At 26.0% G+C, this 21,315-nt stretch overlaps 5 protein-coding genes across 5 annotated transcripts; 3 read left to right on the forward strand and 2 right to left on the reverse strand.

The window, feature by feature from the left end:
- The first annotated feature begins 28 nt into the window (after positions 1-28).
- LOC128966006 (lysosome-associated membrane glycoprotein 2-like) lies at positions 29-3,992 on the forward strand. Its single transcript, XM_054312805.1, has 4 exons — positions 29-429; positions 2,733-3,284; positions 3,363-3,575; positions 3,655-3,992. The coding sequence occupies exons 1-4, from the start codon at positions 369-371 to the stop codon at positions 3,795-3,797; spliced, it is 969 nt and encodes a 322-aa protein (XP_054168780.1). The 5' UTR covers positions 29-368; the 3' UTR covers positions 3,798-3,992.
- Positions 3,993-4,649: 657 nt separating this feature from the next.
- LOC128966068 (serpin B6-like) lies at positions 4,650-6,252 on the reverse strand. Its single transcript, XM_054312876.1, has one exon. The coding sequence runs from the start codon at positions 6,225-6,227 to the stop codon at positions 4,767-4,769; it is 1,461 nt and encodes a 486-aa protein (XP_054168851.1). The 5' UTR covers positions 6,228-6,252; the 3' UTR covers positions 4,650-4,766.
- Positions 6,253-11,387: 5,135 nt separating this feature from the next.
- On the forward strand, positions 11,388-12,950 carry LOC128966070 (ras-related protein ced-10-like). The gene is made up of 5 exons (XM_054312878.1): positions 11,388-11,457; positions 11,766-11,841; positions 12,187-12,301; positions 12,400-12,792; positions 12,875-12,950. The coding sequence occupies exons 1-5, from the start codon at positions 11,394-11,396 to the stop codon at positions 12,941-12,943; spliced, it is 717 nt and encodes a 238-aa protein (XP_054168853.1). The 5' UTR covers positions 11,388-11,393; the 3' UTR covers positions 12,944-12,950.
- A 1,665-nt stretch (positions 12,951-14,615) lies between these two features.
- LOC128966069 (2-oxoisovalerate dehydrogenase subunit alpha, mitochondrial-like) lies at positions 14,616-16,405 on the forward strand. Its single transcript, XM_054312877.1, has 5 exons — positions 14,616-15,006; positions 15,116-15,277; positions 15,347-15,653; positions 15,751-15,812; positions 15,895-16,405. The coding sequence occupies exons 1-5, from the start codon at positions 14,745-14,747 to the stop codon at positions 16,377-16,379; spliced, it is 1,278 nt and encodes a 425-aa protein (XP_054168852.1). The 5' UTR covers positions 14,616-14,744; the 3' UTR covers positions 16,380-16,405.
- A 1,188-nt stretch (positions 16,406-17,593) lies between these two features.
- On the reverse strand, positions 17,594-20,301 carry LOC128966112 (uncharacterized). Its single transcript, XM_054312925.1, has 6 exons — positions 19,992-20,301; positions 19,659-19,737; positions 19,444-19,563; positions 18,322-19,242; positions 18,130-18,249; positions 17,594-18,036 (listed from the first exon to the last, which is right to left on the reverse strand). Exons 1-6 carry the CDS (start codon positions 20,265-20,267, stop codon positions 17,594-17,596), a joined length of 1,959 nt encoding a protein of 652 aa, XP_054168900.1. The 5' UTR covers positions 20,268-20,301.
- Positions 20,302-21,315: the final 1,014 nt, after the last annotated feature.

Genomic DNA, 21,315 nt, shown 5'->3' on the forward strand with positions numbered 1-21,315 from the left:
TAATACACTAAAAAACTATATACAGTATAATATATACGACTGACTGACTGACTGGCAGTTAGTGTTAAAAGTTAGTCTATAGTAGTAGTGATCGACAACAACAACAATAACTACAGTCTCTGTCTATATCTTATGGTAATTGATTGTCTCATTTCTGATCACTCATTGTTTGTTTGTTGGTCTGTCTGAAGACAATCAGTTGCTGTCTATCTGTGGTGTATGTGCTGTGAAAGTCATACCTGAAAGAAAAACCATTTTTGTATTACAAGACATTTATCATATAAAAGAAAAGGACATCCATTTGATTTGGTTAATACCATCCTTGTTGTTGTTGTTGAGCTGATCCATACATTTTAGGTATAATAAAAATGTCGACCTCTTCAACTACTGACCAGTCATTGGCGATCATTGTGTTGATGACAATCATCGGTAAGTCATATATAAAATATGTAAATGTAATGTTAATGTCATTAATAATAATGATCACCACATTTGATCCGCTAATCTGTTTTTTATATTATTATTATGTAAATGGTTTACCATTGAATTTGATTGTCTGTTAAAAATGTAATTTTATTTTTTTTTTGGGTAAAAAACTATTTTGTTTTTTTTGTTGTTTTGTTAGTTATTATTATTATTATTATGCCATTAATTACCACAAAAAAATGAGATATGATTTAGTAGTTATTGTTGTTGTGTTGAGATATTGGATATAAAATTTAGATATAATTATTAGGAAATTATTTCCTAAAAGTCATTGTTGTTATGTATGTATGTGTAGTAGTAATGGGTAGTCATTGTCTATATTATTATAATATCTATATATCATATAATGCTATACAACATCAACAACAACAACAAAAATAGCCACAAAATCGATGATTAGTTTTATTTTGTTTGTTTGGTTTTTGATATATAATTCAATAGTGTGTGTATAATATATACACTGTATTATCATTAGTAGAGATATCTAATTGAATAAAATTATTTTTTAATAGTTTTTATAATAGTTTAATAAGTAGTGTTTAATATTAATTCTATAGATTAGTTAGTTTAAGTAGTTTTTATATATCTATAATTTTATTTTATTTTTTGATAATAAATAATACTAAAAAAAATTGCTGATAATGTGATCATAATTTGATTATCACATGATACTTGATAGACACCAACACACACAACAACAAAAAAGTTGATTGCAATTTACAATTATAATAAATAAATGATATATATTTATTTGTTTATTGTATGTTTAATGCTATAATCAATTTCAAAATAGTTATCATTAAAAAAAATTATTAGTCATTTCAATGTGACTTATGTTTTAGTTAGAGAGAGAGAGAGAGAGAGAGAGAGAGAGAGAGAGAGAGAGAGAGAGAGAGAGAGAGAGAGAGAGAGAGAGAGAGAGAGAGAGAGAGAGAGAGAGAGAGAGAGAGAGAGAGAGAGAGAGAGAGAGAGAGAGAGAGAGAGAGAGAGAGAGAGAGAGAGAGAGAGTATTGGTACTGAATTTTGATGACTTATTGAAAATTAAAAAAATTATTTTTATCGTATATTTATATGTTATATCAGTTGTGTTTCATTATTAGTTAGTGTATGGCTAATGCCATCATCAATAATATACTGTATATAACACACATTTATATATATATATAAATAATATATGATATCTGTTTTTATACATATAATTTTATACAAACATTTTGCTAGTCATTTGATTTTGACTTTTGAAGTACAATATTTACGTATCATTCAAACAAAAAGCAAAACAAAAAAAATATGATAACATTTTTTCCCCCAACCAAATAGATATCATATAATTAATTGATTTAGTTTTTTTGTATTTGTATCCCAACAAGTATTTTAATAGTATTTAAAAAAAATAATTGTTTTTGTATAGCATTTTAAACACAAACACATATGTTTTTTGTCGCAAAAAATTTAATAATTACATGACAATAGTAAATTAATAATACAATATAATATAGAAATAATAATAAACTTGAAAAACAGTTATTGATTTATATATATATTTATGTAATGAAAAATATTTAATGTACTGGTATTAAAAAAAATTTTTTTGATTAGGCTATGGGGAAAATATAGTATATATATTATACAGTATATGTAATTGAATATACAATTTTGTTTTTAAAATGGTGTGAAAATATATATATACAGTATATATATATATTAATGTACTTTATTATGTAATATAAATAAAATGCATACATGTTTTTTTGTGTAAAAAGGTCTATTGTTTAAAATTTATTTTGTTATTATATAATATGTATATTCAACTATAATTTATATATATACTGTACTCTACTGTGTATATAATAATAATAAATATAAATGTAGTGTATTAGTCATATATGAATTTTTATATGTAATTTTTTTTGTTAGCTGCACATACAATACAAACCACTTTATTATATATTTATTTGATATAATCTAATAATACATTTTTCATTAATAGTTTTCAAAATTAGCAATTAATTTGTTATGTTTTTTTCTAAGCAACCATTTATTTGAACATATAATTTGTATTTATAAATAGTATAATATTGCAATATAAAGAAAATATTTTTATAAATATTTTAGTCTAATATTGCAATATAAAGAAAATATTTTTAGTTTAAAAAAAAATTGATAAATAAGATATCATATTTTATTTAGTGTATTAAATTTCATATTTCTAATTTTTTTAAATTATTTATTTATTAATTGAATAGCATTGGTGAGTGCCCAGGCCGGTGTACCTGCAGTCGCACCAACCAACGGTGGTGCCGCCGCCCCACCAGCACCAGCAGCACCGATAACATCGACAACAGTTGCGCCACCGACGACAACTCTACCTCCAGTGACTACTACACCAGTGCCAGTACCGCAACCGACACCTGGACCCATACCCGAACCGGAACAATGGTCGGGAACTGTAGCCCAGGGCAACAGTACCTGTATTAAAGTCTTGTCCGACATTAAAATTATAATTCAATACCCGAATGGCACTTCAAATGTATCGTCGTCGCCATTGACCGCCGGGTTTGTCATACCCAAGACTGCTACGGTCGATGAGTTGCAGAGTCATTGTAGTGGTGGCCTGAAAAATGAGTCCACCGAAATACTGGTCATTACATTCAACAATATGTATAATACGTCCGCCAATCTGACAGTTAGCTTCAAGCGTGACTCAGACAATAAAGTATCTGTCGATGAATTGGATCTATCATTCAATGTCACCAAAAACTTGTTGCCACAGCTCTACAGTGATAGTACTGAATATGGTTTGTTTGTTTGTTGTTGTCTTTGCCATCCATTAAACTGATCCATAAAGTATTTTTTAAAATTTTATCAATAAACAGGCCATTTGTTGAGCGCATCGGTTAAAAACCAGTCACTATTTTCGGTAGCCAACCAGCACTCGTACAAGTGTGACGACAATGCTGTCAAATTGGATGGCATCAGCATTGGTGACAATCAACCATTGATTAATATAACTATCGAGTTTAGCCACTTTCAGTTCGAGGCATTCATGAACCATAGTTCCAATACAAATGTCGTCGAGTTTGATACCGGTATGTTTGACACCCACCCCCCCCCCTCACCAAAACAAAATTGGTTTTATTAATATTTATTATATCTATTTATATATAGCCATCGATTGCAAGTCAAATGAGATTAGTGATGTGGTGCCAATCGCCGTGGGCGCCGCCTTAGCCGGATTGGTGGTCATCGTATTGATTGCCTATTTTATTGGCCGCAGACGTAGCCGTCGTCTCGCATATCAATCAGTTTAAGTGGGAGAGAGAGAGAGAGAGACATCAGAAAGAGAGGGAGAGAGAGATTAAACGATTTTTTAAATATATATATATTTCCATTAAAAAAAATAACTTCACATTTTGCTGCAGACAGTAGTAGTGTGAAGTGTTATGTAAAATATTGATAATTAAGTTTTAATTAATAATAATAATAATTCAATGATAAATATATATATATATTTAATTAGTAGATTAACAATCAAGTTTTTAACTATTTTTTTTGTTTGTTTAAAAAAAATTACATTTGATTTCAGTTTCAATTTTTTTTAGATTTGTTATCTGTTTAATATTATTATTAAAATTATTTAGTATTTTGTTTGTTTATATAAAAAAAAATAATTCACTCAATAGTTATTTGTTTTTTTTTAATTATTATTGTTTCTAAATTTTGTTTCAATGTTTATTGTTTTTTTTTTATTTAATTATTATTATTATTATTTAAACATTTAACAACTCTTATAGCTATTTAGTTTATTTACAACAACAACAACAAAAAAGTTAATAAAATATAAAATTTCTGTTTTATTAAATTTTTAATCAATTTTTTTAAAAAAATTATTTCAAAAGCATATTTCAAAAATAAGTCAAACAAATGATACAAACAAATAAAAAACAAATTAAAATTAAAAATTTTGAATAATAACTGTACAGATCTGTGATATCGATAGAAATAACTTCTTTTGAAACTTTCAATTGAAAACAACAAAAACAAAAACAAAATTTTCTTCAAATTTCACTCTTTTATGTAACACTTATTAATTAATTAATTAACTAATTAATAATAAATTCATTTTTATTTAATTAAATTAACATGTTTTTAGGTATTTTTTTATTATATATATATAAATTTAAAAATTAATAATACAGTAGTAATGTTTTAATTTCTATTTACAGTATTAAAAAAATATGTTACGTTTGAATGTTTAGTAATATATTTATTAAAAAAAACTATTGTTGCGGTCGGCGAACAGTTCCCAAAAACAGTATGAAATTGGTGGCCACATCACGGATGAGATAGAGAAACGGTCGGTTGGCTATGAATTGTGTGGTAAACACTGGCCGTCCGGATCGGCCATAGATGAGAGCTGTTGCGGCCGCTGCTTCTGTGCCCTCTTCGTTGACCGTTATATAGGACTTGTGAATTACCGAATTCAGTGCAAAACCGCTACCCGTTTCCCGATGATGATGATGACCAGATTTTGTGGTATTGGTGCCATTGGCGACATGATTGTCGGCGGCGGCGGCGAACAGTGACGATAGATTGGCAAATCGGGGATCAAATAGTTTTTTAATGCCAATCGAATACAATGGTCCGGCCATTTCGAATTCTTGTTCGACCTTGAATTTCGGTAACTGAATGGCCACTTCGTCGTCGTACATGTTGGCCACCAGTTCGTAGAGATCGGCGGGTGTTATGCTGGCTATGAGCGAATCGAGACCTTTGCCAACGTCGGGCAATATGATGATCATCGAGTAGTCGGGATTGGCGTACGACAAGTCGATGGCTGTTACCTGCAGTTTCTCAGATATACCGTACATAATGGTCGACTCCATTGACATCATTTCCACACTAATCTCATCGGTTGGCGACAAGAAAAACGTCGTATTTCTTGTACTATCTTTAGTAAATTCGTTCAACCATTTTGAATGAAAATAGACGGCGTTTGCGATAATCATTTTAGTCCACGGATTGATCGAACCATTCGGTATGAGATCAGTAATCTTGCCGTTTGTCAGCTCTTCCACCCAACCATTGATATAGCGGGTCGACTGTATCGGCTGTGTTGTGAAGTTCATCGGTCGGATGTCGTCATCAAAGTAATCGGCAAAACATGGATTAATCTGAAGATCGTTGTTAACGAAGATTCTGTTGGCCTGACTGAGTATTGTCTTCTCCGAATCGGACATTTTGGTCATATTTTTCTTCAAATCGTTCCACAGTTTTAAGCCCTGATAAGCCAAACCAACCGACGACTTGGATATCGACTGAAGGCGTAACTTATTTCTTAGTTCTGTCTCTGTTTCGCCATTGGATGCCAGATAAGTGATGACCAAAGTCGACCAAATAGACGATGGACTCATGAGTAGACCAAACGAATTGTCTTTGGGTTCAAATTTATGCAAAGCTTTTAACAAATCAAATGCAAAACTATGCGATCCTTCGATAAGGACACGGCTTAGCTCTGTTGGACTCAATGTCGACACCTTATTGTCGGCCAATTGTTTATCACTGACCGACGAGAAACAGTCTATTGTTTTGTCGTCGGCGTCGGTATCGCCTAAAAGATCTTTGACAAGAGCTTCCTCTTCAGCACTAACTTCATCGGCAGCAGCACTGATAACATGATTGGTGGCAATCAGTAATATCATCCACGATATGGATATTAATGATAATATTTTTGACTTCATTATTAGAATTATTATTATTATTATTATTATTATTATTATTATATTATAATATATTTATTTTCTTATTAAGTTTTATTATAAGTTTTATTTAACAAACAAAATGAATAGTTTTTTTGTTGGTTTAATGAATAGGATATTCCCAATGATTAAAACTACTGATTACTTATACTGTATTATATGACTTACAATAATAATAATAATAATTAGTATTATTAGTTGATATTTATATCAAATTTTTTGTTTCCGATTTTATTGAATATATATACAGTATATGAAGTTTTTCTGGGATGCGATTGGGGATTACACTGTCAAACAATTTACAACTTCAAGGTCTGCTAAATTTGAATAAATAAATTTTTCCTTGATGAATAATATTAATAATTATTATTATTACAATAATATATTATAGCAATTAATATATTATAACAATATTATTAAAAATAATTTGATTTAAGTCCATTTGGTACTAAACTAACAATAACAAAAAAAATAAATAAATATTTTTTTTTTGCTTACATATATAATATGCAATTCCTGACACCAATAACTAGTATTAAAACTAAATAATATATATATATATTAAATAAAAATAAACGGTTTTTACAATACGAGTTGAAATAAGTTTTTACACAACAACAACACTGACGATAACAACAACAACATTATTACAACAAACTTATGCAACAATTATCACATAATTAAGTAAATGAAAACTTTTTGTTTTGTTTTGTTTTGATAAATTAGATCAAATTGTTTTGTGTCCAAAATAATGGTCAGTCAAATAGTAGATATAAGTTATACTGTATTTTTTGTTGTTGAGGATAACTAATCAATAATAAGATTACAAGTTTATGGGGAAAAACATATAATGGGAAATAAAATATAATAAGCAATTTTTACTACAAAATAGGATGTTATGTGTGTTTGGTTTCAAGTTTTAGTTGAGACTGAAATATATTATTGTATTTTTCATATGAAATGAGAGATATTTTTTGTGTGTCAATAATCAGGTCGTGATCTTCTTTTAGCATACAGTGTGTGTGTGTGTGTGTGTGTGTGTGTGTGTGTGTGTGTGTGTGTGTGTGTGTGTGTGTGTGTGTGTGTGTGTGTGTGTGTGTGTACTGTACTGTACTTATAGTGTATATACCTGTATATACAGTATATATAATTACAGGTATATATCCCTTAGTAAGTAGTAGTAGTAGTAGTAGTAGTAGTAATACTAGTAGAATAAATGCTAAATTTTTTTATTGTTGACAAAAATCTAAAGGCATGACAATCAGCCAAATGTATAACAAAAATGTATTGAAAAGACAACACAACAACAAAATTTTTTTACAATACTTTTTTAATACACAATATATGAACGCTTAATAGTTATTTTAGAAATAAATAAATTTAAACTAAAATTTGGTTTTCAAGTCAAAACGTCATATATATATATATATATTTCTAAAAAAATAAATAAATAAAAATTTATAAAATAAATGCTATTCACACACACAAAACTGGTCGCTTCGTTGATAATATGTTTTTTTATATAATTATAAATATGAATCTAATGTTTTCGGTAATTTTTAAGACAAATTGCAAAAAATTGTTTTTTTTGAGTTGTTTTCTGGAAAACAAAATCCAATTAACATTTTTCATTTAACACACATTTACTTATATATTTATAATTATATTCAATATATATATATATGATTATATAGTTAGTCTGAATTATATACTGTATATATTATTATTGTTATTAACAATTAAATTAGTTTTATGGCAAAACCCAAGTAATAGTGTTTTAGCTCCTTATCACTTGACTGTACAACAATATATTGGATATAAATAAACAATGGTATATATTGTATATATAAATTATATATATATATATATATATATATACTACTAATTAATGATTTCTAAAAATATGATATACACTTTATATATTAAACAATAGATTATCAATTGATAGTTTTCATATACTTGAAATAATTATAATCTAAAACTTATTTTTTTGTCAATAAACTTAATGTCTAAATTTTAGGTCATTTATATGTATGAATATATAGTTTTTAAAAATATATATTAAACTTTTTAACTAACTTTAACCAAGAAATAAAACTATTTTTTTGATACCTTGACTGTGTTTGTCATATATATATATATATATTTAAGGGATGACCGCATTATGAACTACTTGTTGTCACCTATTTGTGTCCTATCTTTTTTTCAATGTTATATATAAAAGAAAATAAAATTATTATTATTATTACTATAATTATCAGTATATATCATCATTATTTTTTTAAAAATTTGTTTACAGTATATAATATTTAGACACTTTAGTAAATAAGTTTATTTGTTTATTTTTTTTTGATACATATTTAATGACAACAACAAAAAATGTTACATTTTTTTAGGTTAATTTCAATGCCAAATGATTTTCTATATATATTATTTAAATTTAACACTTTTTTGTGTTATTTGTAAAAAATATTATATTTATTGTGTGTAATTGTTATCAATAAAAATAAATTTCAAAAAATAAATAATTTTTGTGATATAATTTAATTTAAACTAAACTATAAAATCAGAATTTTTTTTACTATATATATATATAAATAATTAATAAATTTGAAAAATATATAATAACTTATAACTGTTAATGTTTATAATTATATATTTTTTTCTAACTAATTATTTATTATAATTATAATAATATTTGTTTATATAACTAGAATACTACAAACAGAAATAAAAAATTATAATATATATATATATATATATTCTACTAAATAATGATAATATTGTTATTATTATTATTATTATTATTAAAATATAAAAAGACAGGATATGAGTAACACATCTAAATAATGAGTGTATATATTAATGTTAGTTAACAAACAACAAAAAAACTCATCCGCAATATACAGTATAACACTGGATGGATATGGTTTATGATATAATATAATGTTGTTTTTTTGTTGAAGATATATTCAAGTTTAGGGACATTTATATTGTATATTATAATTTATATAATATAATATAATTAAATATTATAAATTATACAGTATTATTATTATAAATATTATATGGTTCCGCCTGTTATTTAATAAATAAAAAATTATTGAATTTAATAATAAATAAATGTTTTTTAAATAAAATTTTGTTGTTTAAAAACATTTAAATTAAATCTTAATGTAAGCAAATTACAATAATAATAATAATAATTATTATTATACTGTAATGACTTATAAAATAAATAATGCATAAAATATGATTTCCTATAATAATTATTATATAATAAGTAAATAAATTATATAACAATTATTTTTAAATTTATAAAAAAATATCCATCATTTCATTGTTAATGTTGGTGTCCCAATAAATATTTGTTTTTTTAAATTAGTGATTATCAATTAAATACTAATAATATATAATATATTATTATTATATATTTAAACAAAATGTTTTAACTGACAAATAGATATTAGGTATATACTAATCAAATAAATAAATGTTTATTTGTTTTTATTTTTGTTGTAACAATAATTGCTGGTTATCTGTCAAATAATCAGGAAATTACAATATAATAATTTCAATGGTTAGTTCAAACTAAGAGATAATATCATAAAATTATTATATGTATGTATTAATCACTTTAAAAAAATACTGTCAATAATATATATATTACATATAATTTATTCATCAAAATTAATTGTTTTTCATCGATACATATGTTTAGTTTAGACAATAGTAATAATTATTAGTTTTTTTGAACAATTAGTAAATTATTTGTTTTGTTTGTTTGTTTGTTGAATAATTAAAGTAAATAATAATTTATTTATTTTTTAGTTGACGTTTGACAATGCAAATTTTATAATAACAATTATTATTATTATTATTTAATTATTTAACAATAAAAACACAATTTTATTATCCTATTATTAAAATATGTGATAATATTGTATTATGTGTGTGTGTGGTTTTTTAAAAAAAATATATATATTTGTTATTACCATGATAATGTAAATAATATTGAAATTGTTTATACTAAATTTTTCTAATTAATCATTGATATGATATGTGTGGCAAAATTAATTACTATTTTGTTTAATAAACAATTTTATATTTTTAAACAAAAATTTTTTAAAAAATATTTTAACTTTTACTTATATTACTTTTAGTTATATTACTGTTCAATGATATTAATAATTTATACTAATTTAATAAATTATATAATAATAAAAAAATTAAATGATTATATACTAGTATTAATTTAAATGTTAATTTAGACTAATAATTAAGTTATAATAATAATAATAATAATATGATTTCATTTTTTTTGTTAATCAAATTCATAATCAACGGGAAAGAGAGTGCATGAGCTGAGAGAGTAGTGTTATATATATATATACAGTATATTATAGTAGTGTTGGAGGACTGGGAGGACTGGGAGAAGACAGATATGGGAGTGAAAAAAAGGAAGTCAATTACATATATTTATATTAATACATGTATTAATAATAACTAACAAATGTAAATAATATATTACATACAAGTGAATGAGCTATTCAACAGTTAACTATCATATACTATAATATACCGTTATATTTATATTAATATATATATATTAAAAAAAATTACAATCATTAGTACTGTACTGTAATACCAAACTTGTTATTCATTTACAATATTTATCTATAAGTGTTACTATAAATTATATATACTGTATAATTTTCTAGTGAAATATTATTATTATTACATTCAAATAATATAAAGTAAACTATTATTATTATTATGTTATATATATATATTAATAGTTTAAGAAACTGAATGTAATCAATGAAGACATTCTTTATAACATTTTTGAAGTCAACCATAAAGTTATACTGAATTTCATAACTTTTAATGTTTTTTAAAAACTATTTATATTATATTATTAATGTATGAGTGTTTAGTGTCATCATTAGATACCGGAATATATATATACAGTATATATTTATATAAAAAAGTTATCTATTTAATTAAGTTGATTTGATAATTTGATTAAGTAGTTGTGCTTTACTGTAAATGTGTAATAATATACAGTATATTTAAAATAATAATTTTTGTATCATATTTAAGATTTTAATTATTTTTTTAAATATTAAAAAAAACCAAAACAAAAAAATGACAACTAATTCGCCAAATTCAGGACCAATTCGTTCAATTAAAGTGGTTGTTGTCGGCGATGGTATGTATTTAATGACAAAAAAAATTATATATTTATTATATAACTATAATTATTTGAAATCAAATTATATGTATATTTATTTTTATCTCTTTTCTAACTAATTTATGTTTTACATATTATTTTACATCTAATTACATGTATATTGAATTTATATATATATATAAAAAAATATTTTTATTAGTTTCTAATTACAGAATATTATATTACTAATGTTTTTTCAATCTTACTATTATATATATACTGTATATATATAAATAAAATAACATATTTATTATTATTATTATTTTTATTTATATATTTTATTTTAGGAACAGTAGGCAAAACATGTCTATTGATAAGCTATACGAGCGGAAAGTTTCCGACCGGAGAATACATACCAACAGTGTATTTATTACTTTATTATTTTTTTAAATATACAATATATCTATTATATATATCATTAAAAAAATAATTATATGATAGTTATTAGTGTTTATTATTATTTTAATACCAGAATATTCTGGTATATAATAATAATAACAATTAAAATGTCTGTGTGTTTGTTATGACTCACTTTAAATTATTTGTTTATTATTATTATTATTATAAAAACAATTTTTTTAATAGGCATATTTGTGGTAATAATTTATGTGGGACTATTAATAGATTAAATAGTAGCTATATTTTATAATTATATACAATAATTATTGAATCATAAATTTATATCAATATATATATATAAATATATAGATTTGAAAACTATGCGGAAAGTCTAGTTTGCGACGGCGTTACCGTTAACCTAACCCTCTGGGATACGGCCGGTCAGGAGGACTATGAACGACTTAGACCGCTATCCTATCCCGGGGTTTGAACTTATTTTTAATTAATTTTTTGTACAAAAATTAATGATTTTTTGTACAAAAATTAATGATTTTTTTTTTAAATTTTTTATCTATTGTAAAGGCCGATATATTTTTGTTATGTTTTTGTGTGGATAACATACACTCCTATCAGAATATGCTATCCAAATGGCAGCCAGAGATCAAACATCATTGTCCGAAAACACCGTACATACTGGTCGGTACCAAAACAGATCTCCGATATTCAAATCTATTGAATAATAGTCACATCGATCTGACACAACAACAACCAGCACAGGACACCACCACCACCAGTAACACTACCAGTGCTAGCAATGGTAGTGGCGGTAATGTTAGTGGTGATGTTGACGGATCTGCTACCGGTCCCGGTAGCAAACGCTACATTACCAAAGCTATGGGCAAAAAGTTGGCCAAAAAAATCAATGCCTCCAAATATATTGAATGTTCGGCAATGACAATGTCGGGTGTGACCGAAGTAATGGCCAAAAATTTATTTTTATTATTATTATTAGCAGTTTTTCTAATTTATTGATTGATTTGTTTGTTTGTTTGCACAGGTATTTCAAGAGGCAGTTCGTATAGTTTTAAACCCGTCAAACACCCATAAGCACTGTCTTATCGTCTAAAATATATTATATTATTAATATTTAATTTATATTTTTGTCAAACAATTTGATATCATTTATATATTTAGGACATTCAAACACTGACTATACAAACATATATCTCTCTCTCTAATCTTTTTTTAAATACTATTAATACTTATAATTTATATGTTTAACTTATTATTTACATTATATTGTATTTATTATTATTAAAATTATTTAGAAAAATGCTTACTAATCAAATATTTATATTATTATTATTATCATAAACTATTTAAAAATATTTAGTATATAATACAGTATATAGATATGTAGAATATATATATATATTCCTATATACTGTACATAAATTATATATATTTTTTAATTAAAAATATATTATTTTTTATGATAAACTAGTCTATAATCTAATAACTAAAATTCTAATTTAATAACTAGTAATTTAATATTACTAATTGCATTGTATTATTATTAATTAGTAAAATAAATTATTGTTACCATTTCAATAATAACCTGATCATTGTTTTTTTTAAAAATTATATATCTTTTACATTATTTAAAATATTTTTAAATTACAAATAAATATTTTATCAATATACTGTACATGTTGGAATATATATAAAATATTATAATAATTTATAACTTATAATTACAATAGAGTAATAGTAATATTTTAAGCATAAATATTAAATTATTTTAGAAAATTTAGAAAATAAAAATCTAAAAATTTGAACAAAAATTTTTAGTATAGATATCCAAGTTATAGATGGAGTAATACATTGTATGGCAACACAAAAATTAAAAAAAAATAAATAAATTATCAAAAATAATATTTATCAGATGTTTTCACAGATGAAAAACAAGTTTTTTCAATGCAAATGTTAAAACTACTGTACAATACATATCATAATAGTCTCTCTCTCTCTCTCTCTCTCTCTCTCTCTCTCTCTCTCTCTCTCTCTCTCTCTCTCTCTCTCTCTTTCTCTCAAATAGTGTGACTAAAATATATTATGCAATAGTGTGTGTGTGTATGTGTGTGTTGTTTTTGAATTTTTCAATACAAAACTATGTGTACAACTAATAACAATTATATAACAAAATGTATGTTATATTATACACATTGACTTAGCATTTTTGTTTTATATATATTAAAAAAAGTTAACTAAAACTTGTTTTTATTGGCTAAATAAATGGTGTTATTTTTTTTGGTGGATATCATAAAAATTTAGTCAAAATACCTGTACATTTATGTGTTTTTCGTATTTTTTTTGCATTGAATTTATGATAATATATTTTTAAAAACCTCTAATCAATTGATTTATGATTTTATTATTGATAGATAAAAATATTTAAAAAAGTGTTTTTCTCTAATAATAAATAATTAAATTGGAAATTACTTTTGACTATGACTTGAAAGTCGAAAAGTTTTTATTTTTGTTTTTATTACTAATAATTTTTTTAAAAAACTCATTATTTCAATGCTATTAATATGATTATAAAAATATTAATTATAATATTATGATAAATAATAATATAATTTTGTGATTAAATATATACTACATTAAATTAACATCAATTTATTAACTTATAATAATGTTATAAAAAAATTTTTTTTAATATAAAATTTAGTTTGAATTAGTTATTAAATATGTTTTTGAAAAAATTATTTATTAATTCATCAAAAAAGTTATTATTAACTAATGAAATATTATTAGTCAATAATAATAATAAATTTAGTACAAAATGTTTATTAAATGCTACAAATATACGGCAATTATATTATAATAACCGATACTTATCATCAAATGTCTCGTCGATACCGATGTTTGAGACATCATCATTGCCATCACCGGCGGTGACCACTAATACTGTCGGCGGCGGCGGCGATAATGTCAACAACACCGGTGAAGATAAGCCACAATTTCCCGGTTCCCGGTCTAGTTGGACACAGACTCTCGATTTTATATTACCCGAGGATTTTGAAGGTATTCCCGTCTATCGGGTAATGAATCGTAATGGTAGTGTCATCAGTCCGTCAGAGGATCCCAATCTAAGCCAAGAGATGGTCACTAAGATATATAAAGGTTTCTCTTCGGAAAGTCCCTAAAGTTTTTCAATTGTAATAATAATAATAATTTTTTTTAATTGGTTGACTACTACTACTACTACAACTCCGATTGGTGGCCGGAAAAGGGATGACAATATTGAATTCAATGGACAGAGTATTATATGAATCCCAACGACAGGGACGGATCTCCTTTTATATGACAAACTATGGCGAAGAGGGCACCCATTTTGGTTCGGCCGCCGCTATCAATGATGACGACCTCGTGTTTGGACAGTACAGAGAAGCAGGTCTCAGATAAATCCTAATAAATCCTAATAAGACATAAAAATAAAATTTTAAAATTTTTGTTTGTTTAGGTGTCTTAATGTGGAGAGGGTTTAAATTGGAAAAATTTATGGCCCAATGCTATGGCAATTGCGATGATCTGGAAAAAGGTCGTCAAATGCCCGTCCATTACGGCAGTCGCGATCATTATTTTGTTTCCATATCGTCACCGTTGGCCACACAGATGTCGCAGGCGGTGGGCGCCGCCTATGCCCTGAAACGCGAAGGAAAGGGCCGGTGCGCCATCTGTTACTTCGGTGAGGGCGCCGCCTCTGAAGGTGACGCTCAGGCGGCTCTCAACTTTGCCGCTACTCTTAACTGTCCCATTATATTCTTCTGGTATATATATATATTGTCGTCGTCGATGTCTTAGTCAGATATCACATACCCTTTAATTTAAATTATTTTATGGTTTACTTATATATTGAACATATAGTCGTAATAATGGTTACGCCATATCAACGCCAACTCATGAACAATACAGAGGTGACGGCATAGGTATGTATCGTATATATTGTCTAACGATATACTGTATATGACTATAGGGTTTGTCTAATTGATTGATTGATTGATTGGTTAGCATCTCGTGGTCCTGCCTTTGGTATACCGTCGGTAAGAGTCGATGGCAACGACGTACTGGCCGTCTATAATGCTACCCGATTGGCCCGTAGTATATGCGTCGGCGAATCGCGACCCGTACTCATCGAAGCCATGACCTATCGTATTGGCCATCACTCGACATCGGATGATTCCAGTGCCTACCGGAGTGTCGACGAAGTTCAACAATGGCATCAAAAAGATCATCCGATATCGAGGACTCGTAAGTTTATGGAACAAAAAGATTGGTGGGATGAGGACCGGGAAAAACAATGGAAAGAGGAGGCAAAACGGCTGGTCATGAAAGCGTTTGCCAGCGCCGAGAAACAGCTGAAACCCAATTGGATGGAAATGTTTAACGATGTCTATCATGAAATGCCCGAACATATTGCCGAACAGGCAGAAGATCTACGTAGACATCTGGAAGTCTATGGTGATCACTATCCTCTAAATATATTCAAACAATAATAATAATAATAATAATTGGATTTAACTTTTTTTGTTTGTTTGTTTGTTAATTAGTTTTGTTTCATATTTAATATAATTATTTTTATTTTTAAAAAAATATTATATTATATAAGTTTACTTAGTTTTGTATATATATATACACACAGTATATATCATATAATACTAATTGTTTGCACTCAGATCAGTGATTAATATACAATCAAATGATGAAATAATTATAACTCACAAAATTTTTTTAATATAATTGATAATTAATATTATATATATAAATTATATTATATAATTTATATATATATATATATATATATAATACAGTATATGTTACTTTATAAAAATTAAATCAAAGTCATATATATACCTCAAAAAAAATATATGAAATTTTATATTTAATCAGATAAAATTGTAAATGTATTTTTGTTATTATAATTAATATTAGTATTAATTATTAAATTATATTGATTTTGACGTTATATTTTAGTAAAAATATATATATATATACTGTAATTTAATACAAGTATATAAAGTTAGATGTATAGCTTTTTTTTTGTTATCAATTTTTTTTTTTGATTAACATTTGTTTATTTTATTAAAAACTTTCTCAACTTTAATGCCAATAATTATCAATTTTCAATAAAAGTTACAAAAAATTTATGCAAACAAAAAATACATTAATAATAATCATATATTTTTGAAAATATATAAAATTAAAAATTGTTATAAACTTTAATAATACCTCAAACCCTAATATTATATTAAATAATCAAATAATTTTATTTAAAAATATTTAACAAAATTTTTATAAAAATAATATAATTTAATATAAATGTAAATTATAATACATCAAAAATTGAATTATTTTTAATAATTTATAAAATATTTTGTTGTTTATTAAAATTATATATATAATTAAAACTAATGATTCAATTTAAAACTACATAGTAGTCAACAAAAATGGTATTTTAATTACCGCTTATAATTAAATTAGCGATAAGTTATTATAATAAAACAGTTTTAAAAATAATTTATAAATATTTCTAAAAATTTTATGAATATATAAATTATATTAAATATATATATATAAATTAATATATTATATAATAATAGATTATAACAATTCCTAATTGATTAAATAGATTATAACTAAAATTTTTGAAAATATATAATTTAAAAAAAATATATTATAAATAATAATTGATTATTAAGTTAATTATTATTTAAGCAATAATTGGTTGTTTGGTTTGTCTTAACTCAATGACTGTCTTTTTGATGTCATAATTGTTTTTCAATAAACATTGTTTAACATCACTATCTGACACCTGATTGTCATTCAATAGTATTAAACTGATCCGTAAGGCTCTATCCCGGAGCTTATCATTGGATGGCTTGAGGTCGACCATTAGATTTTCAAAACATTTGCCCAACTGGACCATCGACAGTGTTGTTAACATATTCAGTATGCATTTGGTAGCCGAACCGGCCTTCAGACGGGTACTGCCGGTCAGAATTTCGGGACCCGTCGGTACAGCTATCACTAGATCGAGGTCGAGTCGGGACTGGATGTTCGGATTGAAACAAAGTAGACATGTATAGGCTTTATGATTGCGGGCCGCGTACAGTGCGCCCCAAACAAATGGTGTCCGACCACAGGCGGCAATACCTTTGTATTACATTAAAAAAAAGATCGGGTATTATATTACCGTAAGTTTATAATTAATATATTGCACTCAAAACACAAAACAAACAGACAAACCTATGACAACATCCTTATCGGTAATATGTTTATCATCGATAGCATTGATACCATCGATGATCGAGTCTTCGGCGCCTTCGACTGACGTATGTATAGCTTTGTTACCGCCGGCTATAATACCTATTTGTTTTTATATATAGAAGTTATGATTAAAATTAGTTAAAACTTAATGGTCCTTAAAAAAAGAAATACCTTGAACTAGATATGATGGACAGGAAAAAGTTGGCGGACATTCGCTGGCATCGAGTATACCTAACCGGCCACTAGTACCTGAGCCGACATAGAATAGTCGGCCATTATTTTTGAACGATTCGGTTATCCTATTGACTAACACTTCGATTGACTTAATTTGTTGGCCAATTGCCTGAAATTTTTCCGTCTCTTCGCTGATCATCAGTTCAATTGCATCCGCGACAGGCATTTCGTGCAAATTTCTGGATCTCTGGTTTCGCTGTTCGGTCAACGATAGCGATGTGGCCACCGGCAGAACCAATTGTTCCAACTGTTCTCTAGACATATGATTAACAACTGAATCACCGTTTTGTAGACCACTATCGCCAATGTCCTGATTAGTTGGACTAATCATTTTCAAGGCACCCATTACTGTATCTCTCAGCACTAGTACATCAATATTTTTGACATTTTGTTTCAGTTTTTGTAGTACTAGTTTGGAAAATATTTCACTCCGTGTCAATAGACTACCAGTAAATCCAATCTGAATGGACTCATTGGTGCTGTCATGGCTATGGCTGCTGACATTCCTCCTCAGCTGACTAGTCAGGCACTTGATATCGTTGACCAGATCGTCGACGGCCTGTTCGATAACCTGACGTGCAATACGATTGCCAATAGTAAACTGCCGGATGACTACATGAGCCAAGTCGGCCAATTCGGCCTTCGAGGCTACGATACTCCAGCCGACCAATTCGTAGACGGATTTCAGATTCAAATGTTTTAGTAAACAATTCAATAGTATATCCTTGTCTTCGTGAGCCTTATCTTGAGTGTCACCGTTAGTATCAGTAGTATCAGTGGAGTAGTGATTGTATTCAAAATCTTTTAAAGCCTCTCTCAATGCCATATGAGAGATAGCATATCCAGAACCCCTATCGCCTATATATATATATATATATATATATATATATATCAACAACAAAAAAATTTAATCAATAAAATTGTTTGTTTTGTTGGTATTTTTTTTAAAAAAGATCAACTGTCTCTCTGTCTCTCTCTCTCTCTCTCTCTCTCTCTCTCTCTCTCTCTCTCTCTCTCTCTCTCTCTCTCTCTCTATCTATCTATCTATCTCTCTCTAACCAATTATATGTCCGTGTCCTCCAATTTTGACCGTTTTGTGACCATTGTTTCCGTAACAACACGACCCAGTGCCCGATATGACTATACATTTGATAGCATATTTTGTGTCGTCAATACAGGCTATCAATGAAAACAAACATTTTTTTAAATAAAAAGTATTTGTTTGGTTGTCTAAATCAAAATTGAAAATTAAAAATAAATAAATAAAAACTAACCTAAAGCTGTGTCCGTATCGTTGCCGACCCAAACATGGCTTAGATTTGGCCAAACTTTGCTAACAACTCTGCTTAAAGCCTTTATTAATTTTGTTGTTCAAAAAAACAACAAAAAAACAAATATTGGTTTTGATTTGAGAAAACAAAAATCAAATTAATTAAATTATTTCATAATATATAGAAATTTCTAGAATGTAATCATCAATTACTGTATGTTTTTTTAAACATTAATTTTTACAGTATGTTTGAGTTACAGAATATTCTGTGTATTTTTGTTTTTGTTGTTTGATAGTCAACAACGACAACAAACAAATAGACAAACAAAAGGCTAACCTTTTTGTCGGGATCAGCTATAATGCCGGGCATTCCGATGGCAATCCTCTGGATGGTATAGCCAGCAGTGGTCGACTTGATCTCCTGGAGAAACGCTTCCAACTGTAATGGTTTTAATAGCTTATAGTTTGCGGCACCGAAATGAAATCGTTTCATCTGTTGTTTAGTTGTCTTATTGTCCGACTTTTTGTTATTGTTGTCTTCATTGGTGGTTTCATTTTCATCTACAAAGATGGCCACTGTATGTGTGGCACCGCATTCAATAGCTAATGACATAATTTATTTTTTCAATTGACTTTTTTTTTTGTTATTCAAAATTACAAAATATATCTATAAGTTTTGATGATTATTATTATAAAAATAAAATTTATATTAAATATATTCAATACATTCAATATAATAACTAATATAATAAAATTACAGTATATAATAATAACTTTTATTTTCAAATAATAATAATAATAACAATAAATAATTGTATATTTTATTATATGATAAACTAATAATAATAATAATAATTTTTGTTTAAACACATCAAAGTTTTATTTTTTATTTAATCAATAAAATTTATTAAAAAATAAAATAAAATATACTGTAATATCACGTATACGACGCTATTATCGCACATACATATCATATATACAGAGAGTTATTATTAAATTATAATATAAGTAATTCAACAAAAAAATTACTATACATTTTCAACCTTTCAATATATATATATATATATATATATATATATTGAATATACAATTTTCTCTCTCATTTAATCAACAAATATATATATAAATATAAATCTCATGGTTTCCAAGTGTTTTTTTGACGCAAGTCTTATACAAACAAATATCAATATAGATATATATATAAATGCTTTTACTTAAGTATATATATGAAAATACTTTATATATATATATATATTATTACTATCTTTTAAAATTTTATCGCATTTTACATTTGTATTTTCATTTTTGTGTTGTTGTTGTTGAGAGTTATAATTATATTAATTATATAAATATAATTATTGTATTTTTTTTGTGGATAAACTAAACTAACTTAGAAACAATTATTAATAAGTTTTATAAATAATTATTTTACTTTATTTGTTTGTTTGTTTAAATTGTATCTAAATAAATAAAATAATATATTATAAACATTTTAATTGTTTAAAAATTATTAAAATAAATTTATATATAATTAAATCTAAAAATATTAGTTCAATAATTTTTCAGTATTTAATATTTATTTTAGATATTATATAATTAATTTATGATAATTTACCGTACTCAAAATTTTATTTAAACATTGAACAAGTATATTTATTATT

Source organism: Oppia nitens, unplaced genomic scaffold, assembly GCF_028296485.1.
Source record: "Oppia nitens isolate AA-2021 unplaced genomic scaffold, nextdenovo-longstitch-racon4-pilon3 scaffold19_pilon_pilon_pilon, whole genome shotgun sequence".
NCBI lineage: Eukaryota > Metazoa > Arthropoda > Arachnida > Sarcoptiformes > Oppiidae > Oppia > Oppia nitens.

Coding starts and splice junctions, on each gene's coding strand:
- LOC128966006 (XM_054312805.1), top strand. CDS start 369: ATGTCGACCTCTTCAACTACTGACCAGTCATTGGCGATCATTGTGTTG. Junction 3,285..3,362: donor CAGTGATAGTACTGAATATG/GTTTGTTTGTTT, acceptor ATCAATAAACAG/GCCATTTGTTGAGCGCATCG. Junction 3,576..3,654: donor TGTCGTCGAGTTTGATACCG/GTATGTTTGACA, acceptor ATTTATATATAG/CCATCGATTGCAAGTCAAAT.
- LOC128966068 (XM_054312876.1), bottom strand. CDS start 6,227: ATGAAGTCAAAAATATTATCATTAATATCCATATCGTGGATGATATTA.
- LOC128966070 (XM_054312878.1), top strand. CDS start 11,394: ATGACAACTAATTCGCCAAATTCAGGACCAATTCGTTCAATTAAAGTG. Junction 11,458..11,765: donor AGTGGTTGTTGTCGGCGATG/GTATGTATTTAA, acceptor ATTTTATTTTAG/GAACAGTAGGCAAAACATGT. Junction 12,793..12,874: donor CAATGTCGGGTGTGACCGAA/GTAATGGCCAAA, acceptor TTGTTTGCACAG/GTATTTCAAGAGGCAGTTCG.
- LOC128966069 (XM_054312877.1), top strand. CDS start 14,745: ATGTTTGAGACATCATCATTGCCATCACCGGCGGTGACCACTAATACT. Junction 15,007..15,115: donor GGTCACTAAGATATATAAAG/GTTTCTCTTCGG, acceptor TGGCCGGAAAAG/GGATGACAATATTGAATTCA. Junction 15,813..15,894: donor ATACAGAGGTGACGGCATAG/GTATGTATCGTA, acceptor TTGATTGGTTAG/CATCTCGTGGTCCTGCCTTT.
- LOC128966112 (XM_054312925.1), bottom strand. CDS start 20,267: ATGTCATTAGCTATTGAATGCGGTGCCACACATACAGTGGCCATCTTT. Junction 19,738..19,991: donor TAGCTGATCCCGACAAAAAG/GTTAGCCTTTTG, acceptor AAATTAATAAAG/GCTTTAAGCAGAGTTGTTAG. Junction 18,037..18,129: donor CGATAAGGATGTTGTCATAG/GTTTGTCTGTTT, acceptor TGTAATACAAAG/GTATTGCCGCCTGTGGTCGG.